At 39.4% G+C, this 16,959-nt stretch overlaps 1 protein-coding gene across 2 annotated transcripts; it reads right to left on the bottom strand.

The window, feature by feature from the left end:
- Positions 1-5,704: 5,704 nt before the first annotated feature.
- On the bottom strand, positions 5,705-16,347 carry CCDC65 (coiled-coil domain containing 65). Of its 2 annotated transcripts, none has more exons than XM_053457659.1 (9): positions 16,289-16,347; positions 15,030-15,181; positions 13,708-13,875; positions 12,700-12,869; positions 11,696-11,834; positions 8,939-9,136; positions 7,735-7,953; positions 6,850-7,002; positions 5,705-6,219 (listed from the first exon to the last, which is right to left on the bottom strand). In XM_053457659.1, the coding sequence occupies exons 2-9, from the start codon at positions 15,168-15,170 to the stop codon at positions 5,902-5,904; spliced, it is 1,506 nt and encodes a 501-aa protein (XP_053313634.1). In that variant the 5' UTR covers positions 15,171-15,181; positions 16,289-16,347; the 3' UTR covers positions 5,705-5,901. The 2 variants fall into 2 exon arrangements, with proteins under 2 accessions (XP_053313634.1, XP_053313635.1); XM_053457660.1 differs by having other exon boundaries at positions 15,030-15,192; positions 16,289-16,314.
- Positions 16,348-16,959: the final 612 nt, after the last annotated feature.

Raw genomic sequence — 16,959 nt, 5'->3', positions numbered from 1 at the left:
TAATTTCAGGGGCCGTTATGGTTAATGGGGTCTTTAGGGTTAATTTCAGGGGTCGTTATGGTTGATGGGGTCTTTACGGTTAATTTCAGGGGCAGTTATGGTTGATGGGGTGTTTAGGGTTAATTTAGGGGCAGTTATGGTTGATGGGGGCTTTAGGGTTAATTTAGGGGCAGTTATGGTTGATGGGGTATAAGGGTTAATTTTATGCTGATGACTGAGGGTTAATTTAATAAAGTTAACTGAAGGTGCAGTTATAGGTAAAGGGGGGCAAACTCAGGGGAATCTAAATCCTGGGGGCAGTGAACATTATTAATGTATTTATTTATAAAAGTATGGTATCAGTAATATTCTCTGAATGATTCGAATCTCTGTAAGATTCGGATCCCTGTAACATCCGGATCCCTGTAAGATTCGAATCATTTGAATCATTCGAATCTTTGAACGACTCTCTGACTCTATGAGTCATCGTTCCTCTGTGAATTAATGAGCTGTAACCTGACCCCAGAGTCTGTGTCTGAGTGCTCTGCAGATGACTCACTCTAGGATGAGGTTACAACTGCATGATTCACAGACTGAACTGGCACTGCTACAAATGAATCGTTCAGTCTACTGAACCGGTTCATCCGGATCACTAAAAAGAATCGGATCAAATGAACGATTCGTCCATGATCCGGACATCACTAGAAGGGGCATCATGTTACTTTAATGCAATATATATTACTCATAAAGTTCATTCTTTCAGCTTTATGAGTAATAACTGCAGTTGCATCTGTTTCACATACAGAGCTGTTCTATTTTACGTTTACAATTATTCTCCATGGTATAGTTAATGAAATCTACCTACAAGTAGCGATTCATCCTTAAGAAACGTATTTGTTACATTGCCTAATGAATCCATGTGAGCAGGTTTATACGATATTTCCTTGTTCCTTGCATCCTCACACACGCTAAAACATGAAATAATAACAGGTGGAAGAGGTCTATAGGCTCTATAAGTCTTATCAGGGAAAAGAGAAAATGTCGGTGCGCTAAGCTAGTCACAGGCTCAAATAATAAAAATGTTTAATACGAGGCCTACCAAACAGGTGTAAGCATGCTGCAAGAAACAGTGTATTGGCTGTACAATGTATACAAGAAACAAGGTTGTTGGCTCCTCATCAGTCTGGTTGCAGCTTGCTGTCCAGGGGTTAATAAGGAGGAGGTTTAATTGCACCTCCCCCAACACATTAATAAGGTTTTGGTAGCAGTATAAACTGCTTTGTGTGCCCACTATGTAGGAGGTGAGAGTAGGTTCTCACCCTATTGAGAGTGTGCCTTGACGTGGCGGGTGAGCTTAATTATGCTTTGGCCAATTCATATAACCAAAACCTCTCATTTATATTACGTTTATATATTTGTTGCCAATTCTATAAGTCTTATGTAGACAAAAATAAAATAATTATTAAAACTTTAAAGTGACTAATGTCTCTTATATATACTGTACTAAAACAGCCGCATGTGGGTGAAAGCTTCTGGCTTAAGTGATGAAAACCCAGTGCTTAAAGCTATGTATAATGTAGCATGGGTAGCAAATGAGGGAGTTATAGCAGGTTTACAATTTTTTTATTACTAGCATGAAATTAAAAATACGTTTTTAAAAAATATTTAAAAAATATTGTTTTTTCAAAGCATATGTAGTTATTGGAGATGACATTACTGGCTTAGTGGGGGGTTTTGCCTTCTTCTGGATGAACTCATTTGGGTTTGTGGAATGACTGAACTTGATGGACTATATGTCTTTTTCCAACTTAGTTGACTATGTCCATGTAGTTACTTGTACTTAAACATATAAGGCACTGTCTTCTAAGCAGCTAAAAAGCACTCATAGTTGGCCTTTACTTTGTTTTCTGCCACATTGTACCAATTTTGAAAATCTTGCACACAATTTTATTTTCTACCCTATTGGATTTGTGCTCCTTCCGTATCATAGCAACCATCACAGGCACGCTCGGTGATGTCACAGAGGCATGCATGCTCTATGATGTCACAGAGGCAGGAAGCTCTAAACAGGAGCAGCACACAGCCACTCACTACTGCTAGCAACACTTTACCGAGCAGTACTAGAGACAGGAGATACAATTAACTTGCAAGAGGAAAAACAATTGACTTGCGAGAGGAGATACGAGTCGGAGATTGTACAGAGCTAATTAGCCTGTTAGTGCCCCCTAGCGGGGGACACTGAGTAGCGTCTCTCTGACTTTTATTCTACATTTACAGTAGTAAGGAAAGGTAAGTGCAGCCTAATTTGTACCTGGTAATGCCCTTTATACAGAGGGGAAGGTCGGTGATGAGTGGATTTACGCCTCCTGTGGTGACACCTGATAAATAGGGATATTCTTCCATTATTTAGCAGCATGATTCCTGTTTTTATGAGAGGTCACCTATTTCTCATCTAAATTTCCTGTTAAATGAAGCCTCCTCATCCTGTGTGGGCACCTGTATGGTGTTAGATATAGAATCTATGTTATTTAGGCCAATGTTTCTCTCCTTTTGGTCTCTTTCTAGGTCCAGCATGTATTTGGTTATTTTCAAAGTGTGTGCAATTTTGGTTTGCGCCATTGTCAAGCACCCATTCCTTCTCGAAAGTGACAATGACACTGTGACTGATGAGGCCCTCATACAGATACTCAGAGAGCATGAGGAGAACCTCAAAATTCAGCAAAAACAACTGGAGGAGAGAATGAACCGCATTGAGGCTGCGCATAAAGAACTCAAATTCTGGGTAGCAACACTTGTGCTTTCATTCTTGTTGTTACAAATCCTGATGATAAATAAAATCTACAACCATCCAGAAGACCAAGAGGATGTGATTCAGGCAAACAGAATTTTGGAAGAGCTTCTGAATAATACCAACACAGCAGCATTTTCTGAATTCCATGTCCCTTTGACCGGCTACAAAGCCGCCAGGACCAGGGATTTTGCAGAGAATTTTGCGGAAGAACACGACCAATATTTTGATGCTGAGGAACCTGAACTCCCTACTCAATGACTTTACTTTGCACATTCCATTTGAGATCATCACGGAATGATGCGGACTGAACATAGTTCATGGTAGTTTGTTAAGATAGTTTGTTAAGATAGTTGGTTAAGATAGTTGGTTAAGATAGTTGGTTAAGATAGCATTAAAAGAGTCTTAAACTCATGTTCGCATTTTACTTCATTCTTTATAATATTTTTATTTTATTAATGACAAAGAACCGCGGTGCACGTATTCGATACGTTTTTCTATCAGTTGTCCGGTTTTAAACCGGACTGCCTAGTATTTGGGCATGGTGTCCAAGGGAAATGGTGGCATAAACTGTGCTTACAGGTGCAGTGTTTAAATTAAAATGTGGTAACATGTGAACAATTCCCCAGTGATATCACCATTAGGGGCACCATCCAGTTCCAACAAAATCTAAAGAAAAAAGTGCACAAAAAAAAGAGTTTATTTTTATGAGCGGTGTGTTTTCACAAAAAATCCTGGCAAGGAAGGAGTCTAGAGCAGGTGTCAAAATCCCAAGTTGAAAAACTGAAATGCTCATGTCCCAAATGTTGGTTTTTTAGCCCCAAACCTGACAAACCTATGCATACATAGTATCACTGTACTCAATGTTGCTGAACATATTTTGGGGTGGTGTTTGGCAGTGACATATGTCAGGAGCTATAAATACCTGAAAATATACTGTAGTTTTATATATATATATATATATATATATATATATATAAATATATTCCATATCTCTTTGTTAGAAGGTATCTGAGTCTGTTTGACTTTGTTTAACAGGAACCATCATCACCATCCCTGGCTTTATTGTACGGATTTACATTTTATTTAGTTTCAGAAGGGGCTAGTGATGGGAAGTTCGGATCATTAAAGTGAATCGGATCATTTCGACTCGTTCACTGAAATGATCCGATTCATGATCCGAATCTTCGGATCACTCAGTGTGACTCACAGGAGTTACTGTTTTCCAGTAATGTTTTCCAGTAATCAACCATGACTGCCCCTAAAATTAACCCTTAACACCCCATTAAGTATAACTGCCCCTAAAATTAACCCTAAACACCCCATCAACCATAACTGCCTCTAAATTAACCCTAAACACCCCATTAACCACAACTGCCCCTAAATTAACCCTAAACACCCCATTAACCATAACTGCCCCTAAATTAACACTAAAGACCCCATCAACCATACCAATTTATTAGGTAATTTATCTGGAGTACATGCAATTAATTTAGGGGCAGTTATGGTTAATGGAGTATTTAGGGTTAATTTCAGGGGCCGTTATAGTTAATGGGGTCTTTAGGGTTAATTTCAGGGGTCGTTATGGTTGATGGGGTCTTTACGGTTAATTTCAGGGGCAGTTATGGTTGATGGGGTGTTTAGGGTTAATTTAGGGGCAGTTATGGTTGATGGGGGCTTTAGGGTTAATTTAGGGGCAGTTATGGTTGATGGGGTATAAGGGTTAATTTTATGCTGATGACTGAGGGTTAATTTAATAAAGTTAACTGAAGGTGCAGTTATAGGTAAAGGGGGGCAAACTCAGGGGAATCTAAATCCTGGGGGCAGTGAACATTATTAATGTATTTATTTATAAAAGTATGGTATCAGTAATATTCTCTGAATGATTCGAATCTCTGTAAGATTCGGATCCCTGTAACATCCGGATCCCTGTAAGATTCGAATCATTTGAATCATTTGAATAATTTGAATCATTTGAATCTTTGAACGACTCTCTGACTCTATGAGTCATCGTTCCTCTGTGAATTAATGAGCTGTAACCTGACCCCAGAGTCTGTGTCTGAGTGCTCTGCAGATGACTCACTCTAGGATGAGGTTACAACTGCATGATTCACAGACTGAACTGGCACTGCTACAAATGAATCGTTCAGTCTACTGAACCGGTTCATCCGGATCACTAAAAAGAATCGGATCAAATGAACGATTCGTCCATGATCCGGACATCACTATTAACAATAGGGCAGAGATAAGAGAAAGATATATATATCTATATAAATTGTGATGGGACCCCATCACTGGGCCCACTGGAGAGCCCTGACTGCCAGCCTCCTCCGTATTGACTATGGGCCCTTACATTGTAAAGACTTCTGTGGCCACCCCCAGCTGTATATCATCCCATCACTTCCTGAGGGGATTATGCCCGGCAGACAGCCAGGATCTGCAACCAGGGAGTGACCACCATTGTTTTAGTTTAATGTTTGGTCATACCCTACACTGAGTGTCAGCTAATGACTGGGAAACCGGAGAAAGTGTGTGTCCCAAGCTAAGGGAGCACAAGTCAGCGGAGGTAGTCAGTCGGACTAGCCAGATCCGTGACATTATAGTATAGTATTATGTGGGTTGTCTGGTACCCCTTAGAGGGAGTTGGCCCTACATAATTCATTGTTAATGCAGTAAAATATTTGCAGATCCTGGCCACTCTCTTAAATCAACCCCAGAATCTTGGCTGGAATGGTTTTGGTTTTAAATTGAAGCACCAGTTTACCATCTTATGTTGTTTTCTTTCTTCTTTATAGTTTACCTCCAACACTTGTTTGTTTTCCACTAATGTTTAATCATAAACACAAAATGCTTACTGAATTTTAATATCTTTTATATATAATATCTTTTAGTGAGGCTCATACTACAAAGTGGTCACAGTTTAAAGAAGAGGACAGGTTAAGGTCTACGGATCTTTATTTTCAAGCAGCCATCCCTCTGTTACCATGGTTTCCATCATAAAAGCATTAATTTAGGTTTACTGGAACCTTATAGCAAACAGTATTCAAAAACATCAAACGTCCTAAATAAGAAACTTTTGTCAATAGGAGAGAAGGAGGCACAGAGATGTTACATCAACACAAGGTAATGGCAATTCACAAAGTATGGCTGACCACGTGAGCAGCTTCTATGATATTATGGACTGGCCGCCTGACTCTTGTATCAGTGACAGGAACCTGTGGACGAAGCTTCGGCTGCAGGCTAATACGGTTGTTGAGGATAAGTAATGGATTCTGCTGACTTAAGACCTCATCGCTGACAGAGATGCCATCCAGGTATTGTTTCAGAAGGATGCGCAGTTTCTGGTTATCATGCATCATTATAGATTTTTCACGTTCCAATGCCCAACGTTCTAGGAGGACCTTATTGTAGCGTTTCCAAAACTGGTCCAGTGCAGTATAGTCTTGCATTAGCTGTAAAAAGTAATATGGCTGGTTAAAATAACTAGCAACCTAGGAAAATATCTACCAAAAGGCATTTGCAAAAGCAGCAAAATATGGATTATACTGTAAACAGCTGTATCTACCAAAAGACATTTGCAAAAGCAGCAAAATATGGATTATACTGTAAACAGCTGTAGAAAATAAAAGGGGGAATTTGTAGTAAATGTTAGGAAATCTCTATAGTAAGGATTTTAAAGTGTGAAAAATATATTTGAGGGAAGAAGACATCCCACTGTCCTAAAAACAAAAGTGGATAGATAATAAGTAGATTAGACAAAAAAAACAATAAAAAAACATTATATATATATATATATATATATATATACACACACACATATATATATATATATATATATATATATATATGTGTGTGTGTGTGTGTGTATATATACCGGTATATATATATATATATATGTGTGTGTGTATATATATATATGTGTGTGTGTGTGTGTATATATATATATATATATATATATATATATATATATATATATATGTGTGTGTGTGTGTGTGTGTGAAATAATATATATATTGGTGAAATAATGCAAAATGTGTTTTTGTGTTTGCAAAAGGGCAAGAGGTTTTTCCCTGTAATATTACCAGTGCCAGCTGCTCTGAAGGCTTCTCCATGGTAGCTTTCTCAACTTGCTCCTTCTCCTCTGCACTAAGAGAAGAGGGATAGAACGGTAGGACTTTTTCCTCCTCAGTTTCCAATTTGCGGCACATTTCGGCTAGTCTGAGAATGCATTCACCCTGTGTTCAGGGAGATGTAAATACAATACAATGGAATTAGAGGGTATAAATAAATATTTCATCAGACCCATGGAAGCATGTTCGAAGTAGCCGAGTTTCCTCTGAACAAGAATTAAGAAAAACGGATGGCAAGTGTATTTGTAAACTAACAGTGTAGTCCCCAAAATGGTATTTTTCAATGCAAGTTTGATCCCATTTTGCATGGACTCCAGAGCTTTTTACTGTATACAAATTGGAGCGTGCATAGTTTAGTTACTAGCTTACTTCTGTCTCATCTAAGTTCTCCCCTGGCTTACCTTCCTAAAACCTGGGAGCATTCTCAGGCACACTTCTTGCACATGCTCAGTAGCACTCCCATTGAAGCAGCAGCCAATCGCATGTATTCTAGTGTGTTCAGATAGCGTACACGCGATTGGTGGAGACCGACGTCTTATTTTCTAACTCCAGTAACCAAAGAAAGCCATGACAGGAGTGATCAGATACCAAATATGTAGAGAAAATTAATATCTACACATAAGACTGCGTGAGCCACCACTGAAGCTAGATGGAGTAAGTTCCTTCTGCTTGCTCGTTGCACATCAGCAGTGAACCCCTCTTTGCATTTCTATGCAACATGGTAAAATATAAAGCAACACCGAGCTATATCCATTTAACTGTATGCAATAGCTGGGGTGTACCTTTAATGCTTACGATGCTTAATATACAAGATAAGAGAGGGGCTGTATCTTGTACCTTTTCAATAACTCTCTGCAGCTCCTTCAGCGTGGCATTGCTCTGCACGGTCAGAGTGGTAAGACGTCCGTGTTCCGCAGCTCTGGCTTGCTTCATCTGGCTTTTCAACTTCTGCAGCTGCTTCACTAGCACTTCTTTTTGCTCCCGCAGATGTCGGTCTTGCTCATCATTTTCCCGAGCGTGGACTGTCATTTTGTTCTTCAACGATGTTATAGTATCCTAATTAAACATAAACATTCTTAATTTATTACTAAGTATTTTTGTTTTAGGGCAGCCTACCTTGGTGTATTTTTGGCTCTATAGTTTTCTACAACACTAAGTGGTTTTTAACCACTGACATTGTCAACCACTACAGCTACCATGTAAATAAAATGAAACGTTGGCCTTTGTAGTACACATTAGTGTCCCAAAACTTTGTGATATCTTTTGCTGGGTCGGTATATTCTTAAAATAACTAAGACTTTGAGAATTACAAAGGCAGCCCTGTAGAAAGGACCTCAGCTGTGGAATTACATTAATTACAATGCGGTCCATTATCACTGTATGTCACTAAGCAATGGTGAAGATCATACAAATTGTCACCTCAGGGATTACCCTGCATTATGGGCTATACATGCATATAAAAATATAAATCAAAATTAATGCATGTCAAATTAATAAGGTCTGGATCATATGATAGGAGTTGTCAAAATGAACTGCCTAACCAGACGCATTTATAGACAAATGTTCACAGTGAGCCTGTATGGCGGCTGAGAAGATAACCTGGCATGAATACCAGCCGAGGGCATCATGGATACTGAAAAAACAACCTGTTTTTTCATAAAGGCTTATATACTTAAAAACAAATTCAGAAGCTTTTTCACTTCCAATACTTTGTTATTAGTATCGATTTATATAGTGATTTATATTATGCAGTGTGGTTGTGTACATTTCAATCAGCAGATTGTAAAATAGCCCATGGTTGCATGGTAATGTGTGTATATATATATATATATATATATACACACGCACCTGTGCACCAGACATCAATGGGCCCCACTTTCTTGAATGGAGCCATTTGAAGTCTATGGGCCATACAAAATAAACACCAGACATTATTTTACAAGACTAGAAATAAGAAATGTAGTGTTTATATAGACTGTACTCTGCTAGCTGATATAATAGTAATTACTGCAAATGCTATACAGATACTCTTAGTTGTCACCTGAATGTTCTGCAGCTTTTTCATTTGCATTTCAATCTCTTGAGCACTTTTCTCGTCCTTGGCCTTCAGGGCTTCAAATGCAATCTTGCGATCCTCTGTTGCATCTGTGTAGTTTTTCAAGGCCAACTGAAACTGTTTCCACAAATCCTCCACTGTTCCTTCCAGCAAAACACGGAGGGCATGCTTTTCCTCCAGACTCTGACATATAAAATCCAAAAATTCAATATTAATCTCCTGTAGTGAAAGTACAGTCTTCAAGCAGCCTTGTGACACTTAATTTGGTATATTTAGAAAAAGGTTTTTTTCCAGAACCAATATACTTTATATTACAAATGGCATTCTGCATTCTGTAAATCATATCAAGGCAACGCATGCTTGAATTTGAAACAGAAGTGGCTTTTAAAAGGTCAGTGTTGACAGAGTTGAAATCCTGTATCCGGTTCTTTTGCACCTTGATCCCAGATGATAAACAGGAATAAGCAACCTCTGTCACCAGCTGCCATAGACTACAATCCCATCCGCAGTCAGCCTTTTCAGCCGCTTGCCTATGATAATCATCACCTAGAGCACCTGTTGTGCCAGAGCATGTCTGTATGAAACGATGAACAATAAACAGATGTATGATAGGGACGTAATAATAAAAATAAACAACAAAAACCTTATTAGTGAATTGAGAGATGGCAAAAATCTCCTTTTCCAAAACAATCACATGATGACATTAATCGTTTCATTAAACACTTTTTACAGAGAGAAGCAGTAGCACATTGTTCCACCACATAAATAGCAGCCAGCCAGCAGACTCAGCAAGAAGAACTGTACATGAGCCAGCACCACCAACACTTTGGAAAATATTAGGCCTGTGCATTCGGATTCATACAAATTGAGAATTTACCGAAGTTTGATAGATTCTGCTCTTAAAATAAATCATTAAAATTTACGTTTTATATTGTGGGCGTTATTACTTACATAATCACTTGGCTCAGCTAATAAACCCATTTTACGCTGGCTGAAACAACTTAAACCTTATTGCTTGTACCCTGAAGCCCCCTGTTATCAGCGTCCCTTAAGTCACGCGGCATAGACCTTCCCCTCTAAAGTTTTGGTGCACAGAGCCACCTGTTTATATAATATACACATTCAAAGGGTATGACAAAACTAGAATTGACAGACTAAGGCAAACCGATACATTAGGTAAAGAGGGCCCTGCTCGCAAGTTTCAATCTAGAGGAGAAGGTGTAGAAAGACAAAGTATAGAGAAAGAGGGAGAGACAGTCCGACAGGTGACTCTGGGGGTTGTATTAGCGACAGATAAGATATGAAGGTTCTAGCTGAAAACATTGCTGACGTCTCTGAAGTGGGTTTTGAGGTTTTTCTTGAACATTGAGAGGGTGAAAGCTGGTGGTTAAGTGGAAGGTGGTGAGGTAAGAGCCTTAGTCCACAGGAAGAATGGCAGAGATCGATGAGGGGGTATTTTGTTATGAGAGAAATATGCAAGGCTTTGTACGTTAGTATGAGGAGTTTAAATTTAATCCTTGATGAAACAGGGAGCCAGTGGGAGGTATTTAGCAGAAGAAGAGCGTCCTCTTAGAAAGATAAGCCTAGCAACAGCATTTTGGATGCGCTGTAGAGTAGAGCCAAGACAAAGTAATAACAACTAGAAGGGTGTTGCAGTTGAGGCAGGAGTCCTATTGTTAATGGAGATTGGGAATTCAGGTACTGCAGTGGAGATGGAAGGACAGAAGATCATTTTCGTGAGAATAAGTTTCAGGCGGCGCCATGACATCAAAGTAGAAATAGCAGACAAGCAGTTAGTAATATGACATGAGAGAAACAGTGGGTAGCCGGGAGATTTGGGTATCATCTGTGTATAGCTGATAGTGGAAGCCAAATAAGTTGATTAGTTTCCCAAGAGATTTAATGAAATTAGAGAGGAGCAGAGGGCCAAGGACTGATCTTTGAGGGACAAGAGTAAGTAGAATAGGTGAAGATATTTTGCCAGAGTGACAGAGAAAGAATGATTAGAAAGATATTATAAGATCCAAGAGAGAGAGTTGCGTCTTGTATACCTATAGAAGGAAGTGAGTCAAGAAGGTAGTGATCAACAGCATCAAAAGCAGCAGAGAGATCCAGGGGTATTATCAGGGAGAAGTGAGCAGGTCATCAGATACTTTTGTCAGAGCCATTTCAGCAGAGTGAAGGGGTCTAAAACAAGACTGAAGAGAGTCGAGGAGGAATTGAGAGGAGAGAAAGTTAGTTAAGTGGTTGAACACAATCTTCTCTAGCAATTTAGAGGTAAGGGGGAGAAGTAAGTTCATTTGTATGGGAAAAGGCATTTAGTGTGGGGTAAGTAGGGGAGGTGGTGGTGGCTGGCATTAAAAATTGGGGAACAAAACTAACATCAACCTGGGGAGCAGCGGGGTTCTTTTGGTGGATGTAGCAGCTAAGTCCCTGTGTCAACACGATTTTAGTTCCACCAGCTTCATCGTCCAAAAGCATACATTGTGTGATGGTATATCATTTACAACAAAATGCCAAGAATACACAAGCTTTCACATGATTTATGACACTGATTACATTGTTTTTCATCAAAAAAAGACATATGGTGTCCCGTCTTGCATATTAAGGCCAAAAGGCACTCATACATACATACATACAGACACGCATATACTTAAACATAGACGTTGCTTTGTGCACCTACTATCTAGGCACCAGCCAGCAATGAAATGGGTAGGCTATTAACCATTGATCTGAGTGTACCTTGTTTTTTATTTCATCTCTCGTGTTCTGGAATTCCAGTTTAGCTTCGTTTTCAGTGTCTAAGGTGTTCTGTTCCATGGCCAGCACAACGTTTTGTAGGTATGTAGTCTCTGTCTCCTTCTGTTGAATGATCATGTTTCTAGAACAAACATAGATGTTACAACTATAGTTTGACTTTTAATATGTAAAAAAGCAAAGTAGAAAGCAACTTACCAAAATAGATTTTACTGCTACTGTGGGTACTTATTTGGTATTTAAGTAAACATTTTTTTACTTTAAACCAGATTTCCACATTAGTCAATTGTGTGGAAACAGGTGGAAATATTGGTTCAAACTTGTGCTTTCTGGTACCCAAACAATTATATATATTTTTTTTTATTAATTGTTCTGTTTTTTATAAATGAACCAATTTGCCAGTAGCTATGTTACTAAGGTTACGGTGGTCTGCACCACTTAGATCACTGGATCTCTAACCGTATTATCCATTTTATCAGTGATGCATATTAACCCCTTAATGACAAAGCCCGTACATGTACGGGCTCAAAATGCATTGTTTTCAATGGGTTTTGGGACCGCCCATTGACCTTAAGGGGCTAAGAAGATCTGAAAGTGACATACAATAAATTAGAAGAAAATTGGGGCTTATTTATCACAAGATAATGTCTAACTTAAGTGAAAGCCTGCTTGGGGGTATCTTTATTTAAAAAACATGGGGCTAGCCCATTATCGGTCTAAGAGATTTGTTGCTAAGAGGAAGTGATTGAAATCAGTTGTGTATAGAACATAGAAATACTTTACAGATGAGATTATCAAAGAATCAGAAAACACCCCTTTTTAAACTCCAAATAAGCTACGGGTGCAGAAAATGCTAACCTAACACATTCGATAAGTAAAAACTGTGTTTTGATTAAAATGCAAGTAGATTTTAAGAATGAAGAGTTTCCAATAGGCACATCTTAACCAGGCTGTCGAGTTTACTGTGAAAATAACAATAACCCACAAACCTCTCGGTCTCAAATTCTTTCTGCACCGCATCCAGTTCTTGCTGGTACTCGTCCTCCAGGAGGGCAATGCGCTCCCTTTGTAACTCCAGAAGCTCATCAATATTCTGTAGGTGGCTACGGAAGGCGTGAGCATACTGCTCCTCTGCTTCGTCTATGTCTTTCGCTAAAGACTAAACAAAAGATTATATTATTACAGGCAACCAACAAAACTAGAAAACTATTGATAATGTACCCAACAGCTTATAAGGGCTTTTCATCATAAAGTAACAGGATGGGGTCATTTCTGGTAGAGTGTAACAAGATGGCCATGTGAAGCGAATGCTTCTGAAGAACGTAAAAATAATGCTTTGCATTTGGGTCCTGGTTACTTCAGCTGGGGCTAGTGCCTGAAAAATGGTGAATATGTTCCCCACTACCGAGATCCCAGGTTTGGAAACATACATTGGATTAAGCCTACACATGGCCTTAACTTTGTCTGTGTTCTTACTTGAAAGTCTCCATTGTATATCAGTCAATGCTACATTGCTAAAGGCCAGGGAAATTCAAGGAAAAAAAGACTGCTTCTCTTCATGAAACTGATGTAAAAAAATGGACTCTAACATGTGTAGCTACCCATGGCTCAAGCTACCCAACACCGCACCCTTGGCTTTTACTGAAGCTTTGTTTCATTGCCTGTTTACATTTAAGTCCTCGGAAATCAGTCTTCCATTGACAGAACAATACTCCCAATGTTATATTATGACTGTTGATACCAATAACCCAAGAATTTTATTGGTTAAGCATAGAATACAATACCAACAGATGACCACAAACATCTACAGACAATTATCGTGTTTATCAAAATTGCACTTAATGGAAATGTTTGGCATTATATGGGCAGGAAGAGACTTAGTATTTTAACAAATACAACATATGTTCTTGTTTAGGAGTCGGACTCCAGAGTATACTATCAATGCAAAACATTATTCCTAACCTATATAAGAAAATATCAGGAAGTTGTACACTCACCTTGATGACATTATCCTTGCAGTCAACAACTCTTTCAAATGTCTGACTTAGTATCTCAATATCCTTGCGTAGTTCCTTGGTTTTGACTTCCCGCAGTACATTGCGCCACTGTGCATTTAACTTATTTAGGTTAATAATGCTGCTCTGCTCTTCTTTAGCAAGCTTGTCCTGTGGCGAGAGTAAGGATCACACAGAGAAATCATACTGAAGAGCAGGTAATATATAATGCCAGCACTAATAACATTTAAACATACATTCTGTTCCCTGGTGCCATCTCATCCCTGATATACTTATTTATGGTGCTGAGAACTCCAATGAATAATACAGTATATTACCAATGTTAGTCCTAAGTAATGTGTTAACCCCCATTCATAAAAGCACCTATTGTGGGGAGGTTATTCCCACAGTATTTGGCACCCCACACACATACACACGCTAAAATGTAAAAACCCACAGAAAAATATGTTTGCAAGAATATTTATTGGACAAAATTGTAAACTACTTTAACCCAGCATTTTTCCTCCTTTTCTGAAGCCCAGGACTTGCGTACTTGTTCCCTGGTGATCAAGTAGGGCGTTTTCATAAGGGGACGCACAATGAAACCCTCCAGAGTCCAACAAGCTAAAAGTACACTTGAAGGACATGCTGGCGCATGACATCACTGACAAAGCTCAGCGCTCAGCAGCGGACATACACAGACCTGCTTGTTTGTGTTCCCACTAACTATAACGTAACTAAAAAACACAAGACCCGAGTGCGGAAATTGCCCCGGGTCCCCAGACCTCACTAAGCAACATGCCCCACAGTGCCATCTGTGTCCCCAAACAGCTTTTCAGTGCCATCTGTGTCCCCAAACAGCTTGACTGTGACATCTTTGTCCACAAACAGCTTGTCAATGCCCCAAACAGCCTGCCTGTGCAAACAGATTGTCAGTGCCTCCAAACAGCCTACCGTAGCCATCTTTGCCCCTGCTTACACAATTTACCTGCAGGAGTGGTGTGTATCTTCCTCCGTGCTGTTTGCAGACTGATTCCGCATTCAAGAAGTGGATGTGATGTCACTTCCTGCCGCTGGATCAGTCAGACACAGAGTGTAGGGAGAGAGTGTGATGGGATGATCTCTACACTCTGTGTTGTTATTAACCGCACCTAGTGGCTTTAAGGGGGTGGACAAGTGGTCACAGAGGTCGTCTCGGCCCCCTAAAGTGGCGACCATGGTTGTTATGCCCGTGTTACATTGTTTTTCCATATGGTGTTTTATGTATGAATTTGTATTTCTGTATCAATATGGTGGCAAAATGATGAATTTTAGAGTTAATTTACCTTTAGAAACTGCATCAACATGTCTTCCTTCTTCTTGCTCTGCTCCTCCTCTGCCAGCAACTTCTGCTGCATGTAAAGCAACCGCTCCTCTTCACTCATGCGGCTCAGTTTGCCGGACTTCTTCTTACCTTTCTTAGGCATGGCTGCATTAACTGAAAGACAACTGAAATGATCAGAATCCGTTCCAATGTGCTATATATGTACTACTATATGTACTGTACATAGTCAATGTTTTTTGGAGTTATGCAATTGTTGTAAACACATTACCACTGTGGATGCTCATTTCAGCTGTTTGTGAACTACAAATCAGATAATGCTATGAGGTTATGCGAGGTTAGTACTGTAACTGACTTCTCAGGGCTGCCATCAAGATATACAGCCCTTAAGCCTTTCAATGCAGAGGGTCAGGCACGTTTTTTTTCTTTCCCTGAGGGAGGTCAGGGCTATTTTTTGTAGTTTTGCTCTAATTATGGTTACCTAGGATGAGCTATACTTTTTTCAGGGCAAGTTCTGCTTATCATAGATAGGTAGCAGGAATCAGGCTTTTAAACCAGTCATATCACAATAGATCAGCTGGCAGCATGCTGATTCTTTACACCCTCACCTTTTTATACTATTTTAGTAAGCAGCCATATCATGCTGCCTGCTCCATGGACTGATCACTGTTTATAAAAGCTGCTGATTAGTCTATACGGCATTCCTCTTCCACCCAGAAGAAGCCTCGCATTTCACAGTAAATGTGAGGGGTTTCCTCCTTAGCTAGTCTTGCACATACTGTTAAATGTGCAAGACTTCCACTGGGAGAAGGTAAATTGGCTGACTTTCTGCAGACTGGTGTCTTAGTGACGGCCACTGCGCAGGGAACTCCAGCCATCATATCTTGCAGCATTCTACTTAGACATACTACAGTGATGTGCCCATTGTACAGTGCTGCAGAATATGATGGTGCTATATAAATCAATCATTACAATTATTATGTGGTAATATGATGTGAGATATATTGCTAGCATTTACGTCATTTCTAATGGGGTTTATTATACCAAATAGCCAAAGAAAAATAAAATAAAAATATATATATATATATATATATATATATATATATACACACTTTGCACCACTTTCTTACAGAATACAGAGTCTTAATTCTTGCATAATACATATTCTACAACATCCCCGCTCACTATATTAAACGCAGCTCATAGCAGTTTTTTACCCCTGTTTTTTTCTTATTCCATTTACCGATTTCAGCCTCTTATTACCCGTCGGGGATCCCGTTGGTGCAGAGTTTTCTTGTCTCCTAGCAACCAACAAGGCCGCCCATAGTGGGTGTAACCCAAGGGGTGCGCCTTTTTATGACGTCGCGTCCTTCTGCTGTCAATGTTTGTTATCGCCAATGCGAGGTGTCCTTACGGGAAGCGGGACGGGACATGAGTGTTATAGCGATAAACTACGGGAAAGAATGTGTGGAAAATGGGTTCACAAGTGACAGCATTAACACCGTTATAAATTAGAGCTGTATAGGTGTGTTAGTAATTAGTTTTTTGTGTGAGGGACTTTGGGACATGATTACGTAACAGAGGACAGTATGTCGTTTTGTTCTATTTAACATGACGTTTTTACCTTAATAGTATTACGTTTCATCATACTGTAGCAAACTGCCATGCATCGCACAGATTTCCACAAAATTATCATCTTTTATTTACCGTAGCGCCAACAATTTCCGCAGCGACAATCTAGGGCAAAGGCCATTGAATTTAGATATATATGTAACCATGGAAACCATGACCCTGGGTATTGTTAAACATTTAGCACTTTGCCCCAGCATTATGCAGTATAATAATAGGCCATTATGTGCATCATGTAGAACAAGCCATGCATTGCTCTTGTGAATCTGTTTTATAATCAGTCCATTATATTTGTGACCAGCAGG

This window comes from Spea bombifrons, chromosome 2 (assembly GCF_027358695.1).
Source record: "Spea bombifrons isolate aSpeBom1 chromosome 2, aSpeBom1.2.pri, whole genome shotgun sequence".
NCBI classification, from domain to species: domain Eukaryota; kingdom Metazoa; phylum Chordata; class Amphibia; order Anura; family Pelobatidae; genus Spea; species Spea bombifrons.
Note: the sequence above shows the minus strand (reverse complement) of the source record. Positions and strands in the feature narration are given on the sequence as shown.

Excerpts from the sequence above, each read along its gene's own strand:
- CCDC65 (XM_053457659.1), bottom strand. The coding sequence starts at position 15,170 with ATGCCTAAGAAAGGTAAGAAGAAGTCCGGCAAACTGAGCCGCATGAGT. Across the intron at positions 13,876-15,029 it reads TGTTGATGCAGTTTCTAAAG|GACAAGCTTGCTAAAGAAGA; the intron begins GTAAATTAACTC and ends CTCTCGCCACAG. Across the intron at positions 7,003-7,734 it reads TGCAGAGAGTTATTGAAAAG|GGTGAATGCATTCTCAGACT; the intron begins GTACAAGATACA and ends CCCTGAACACAG.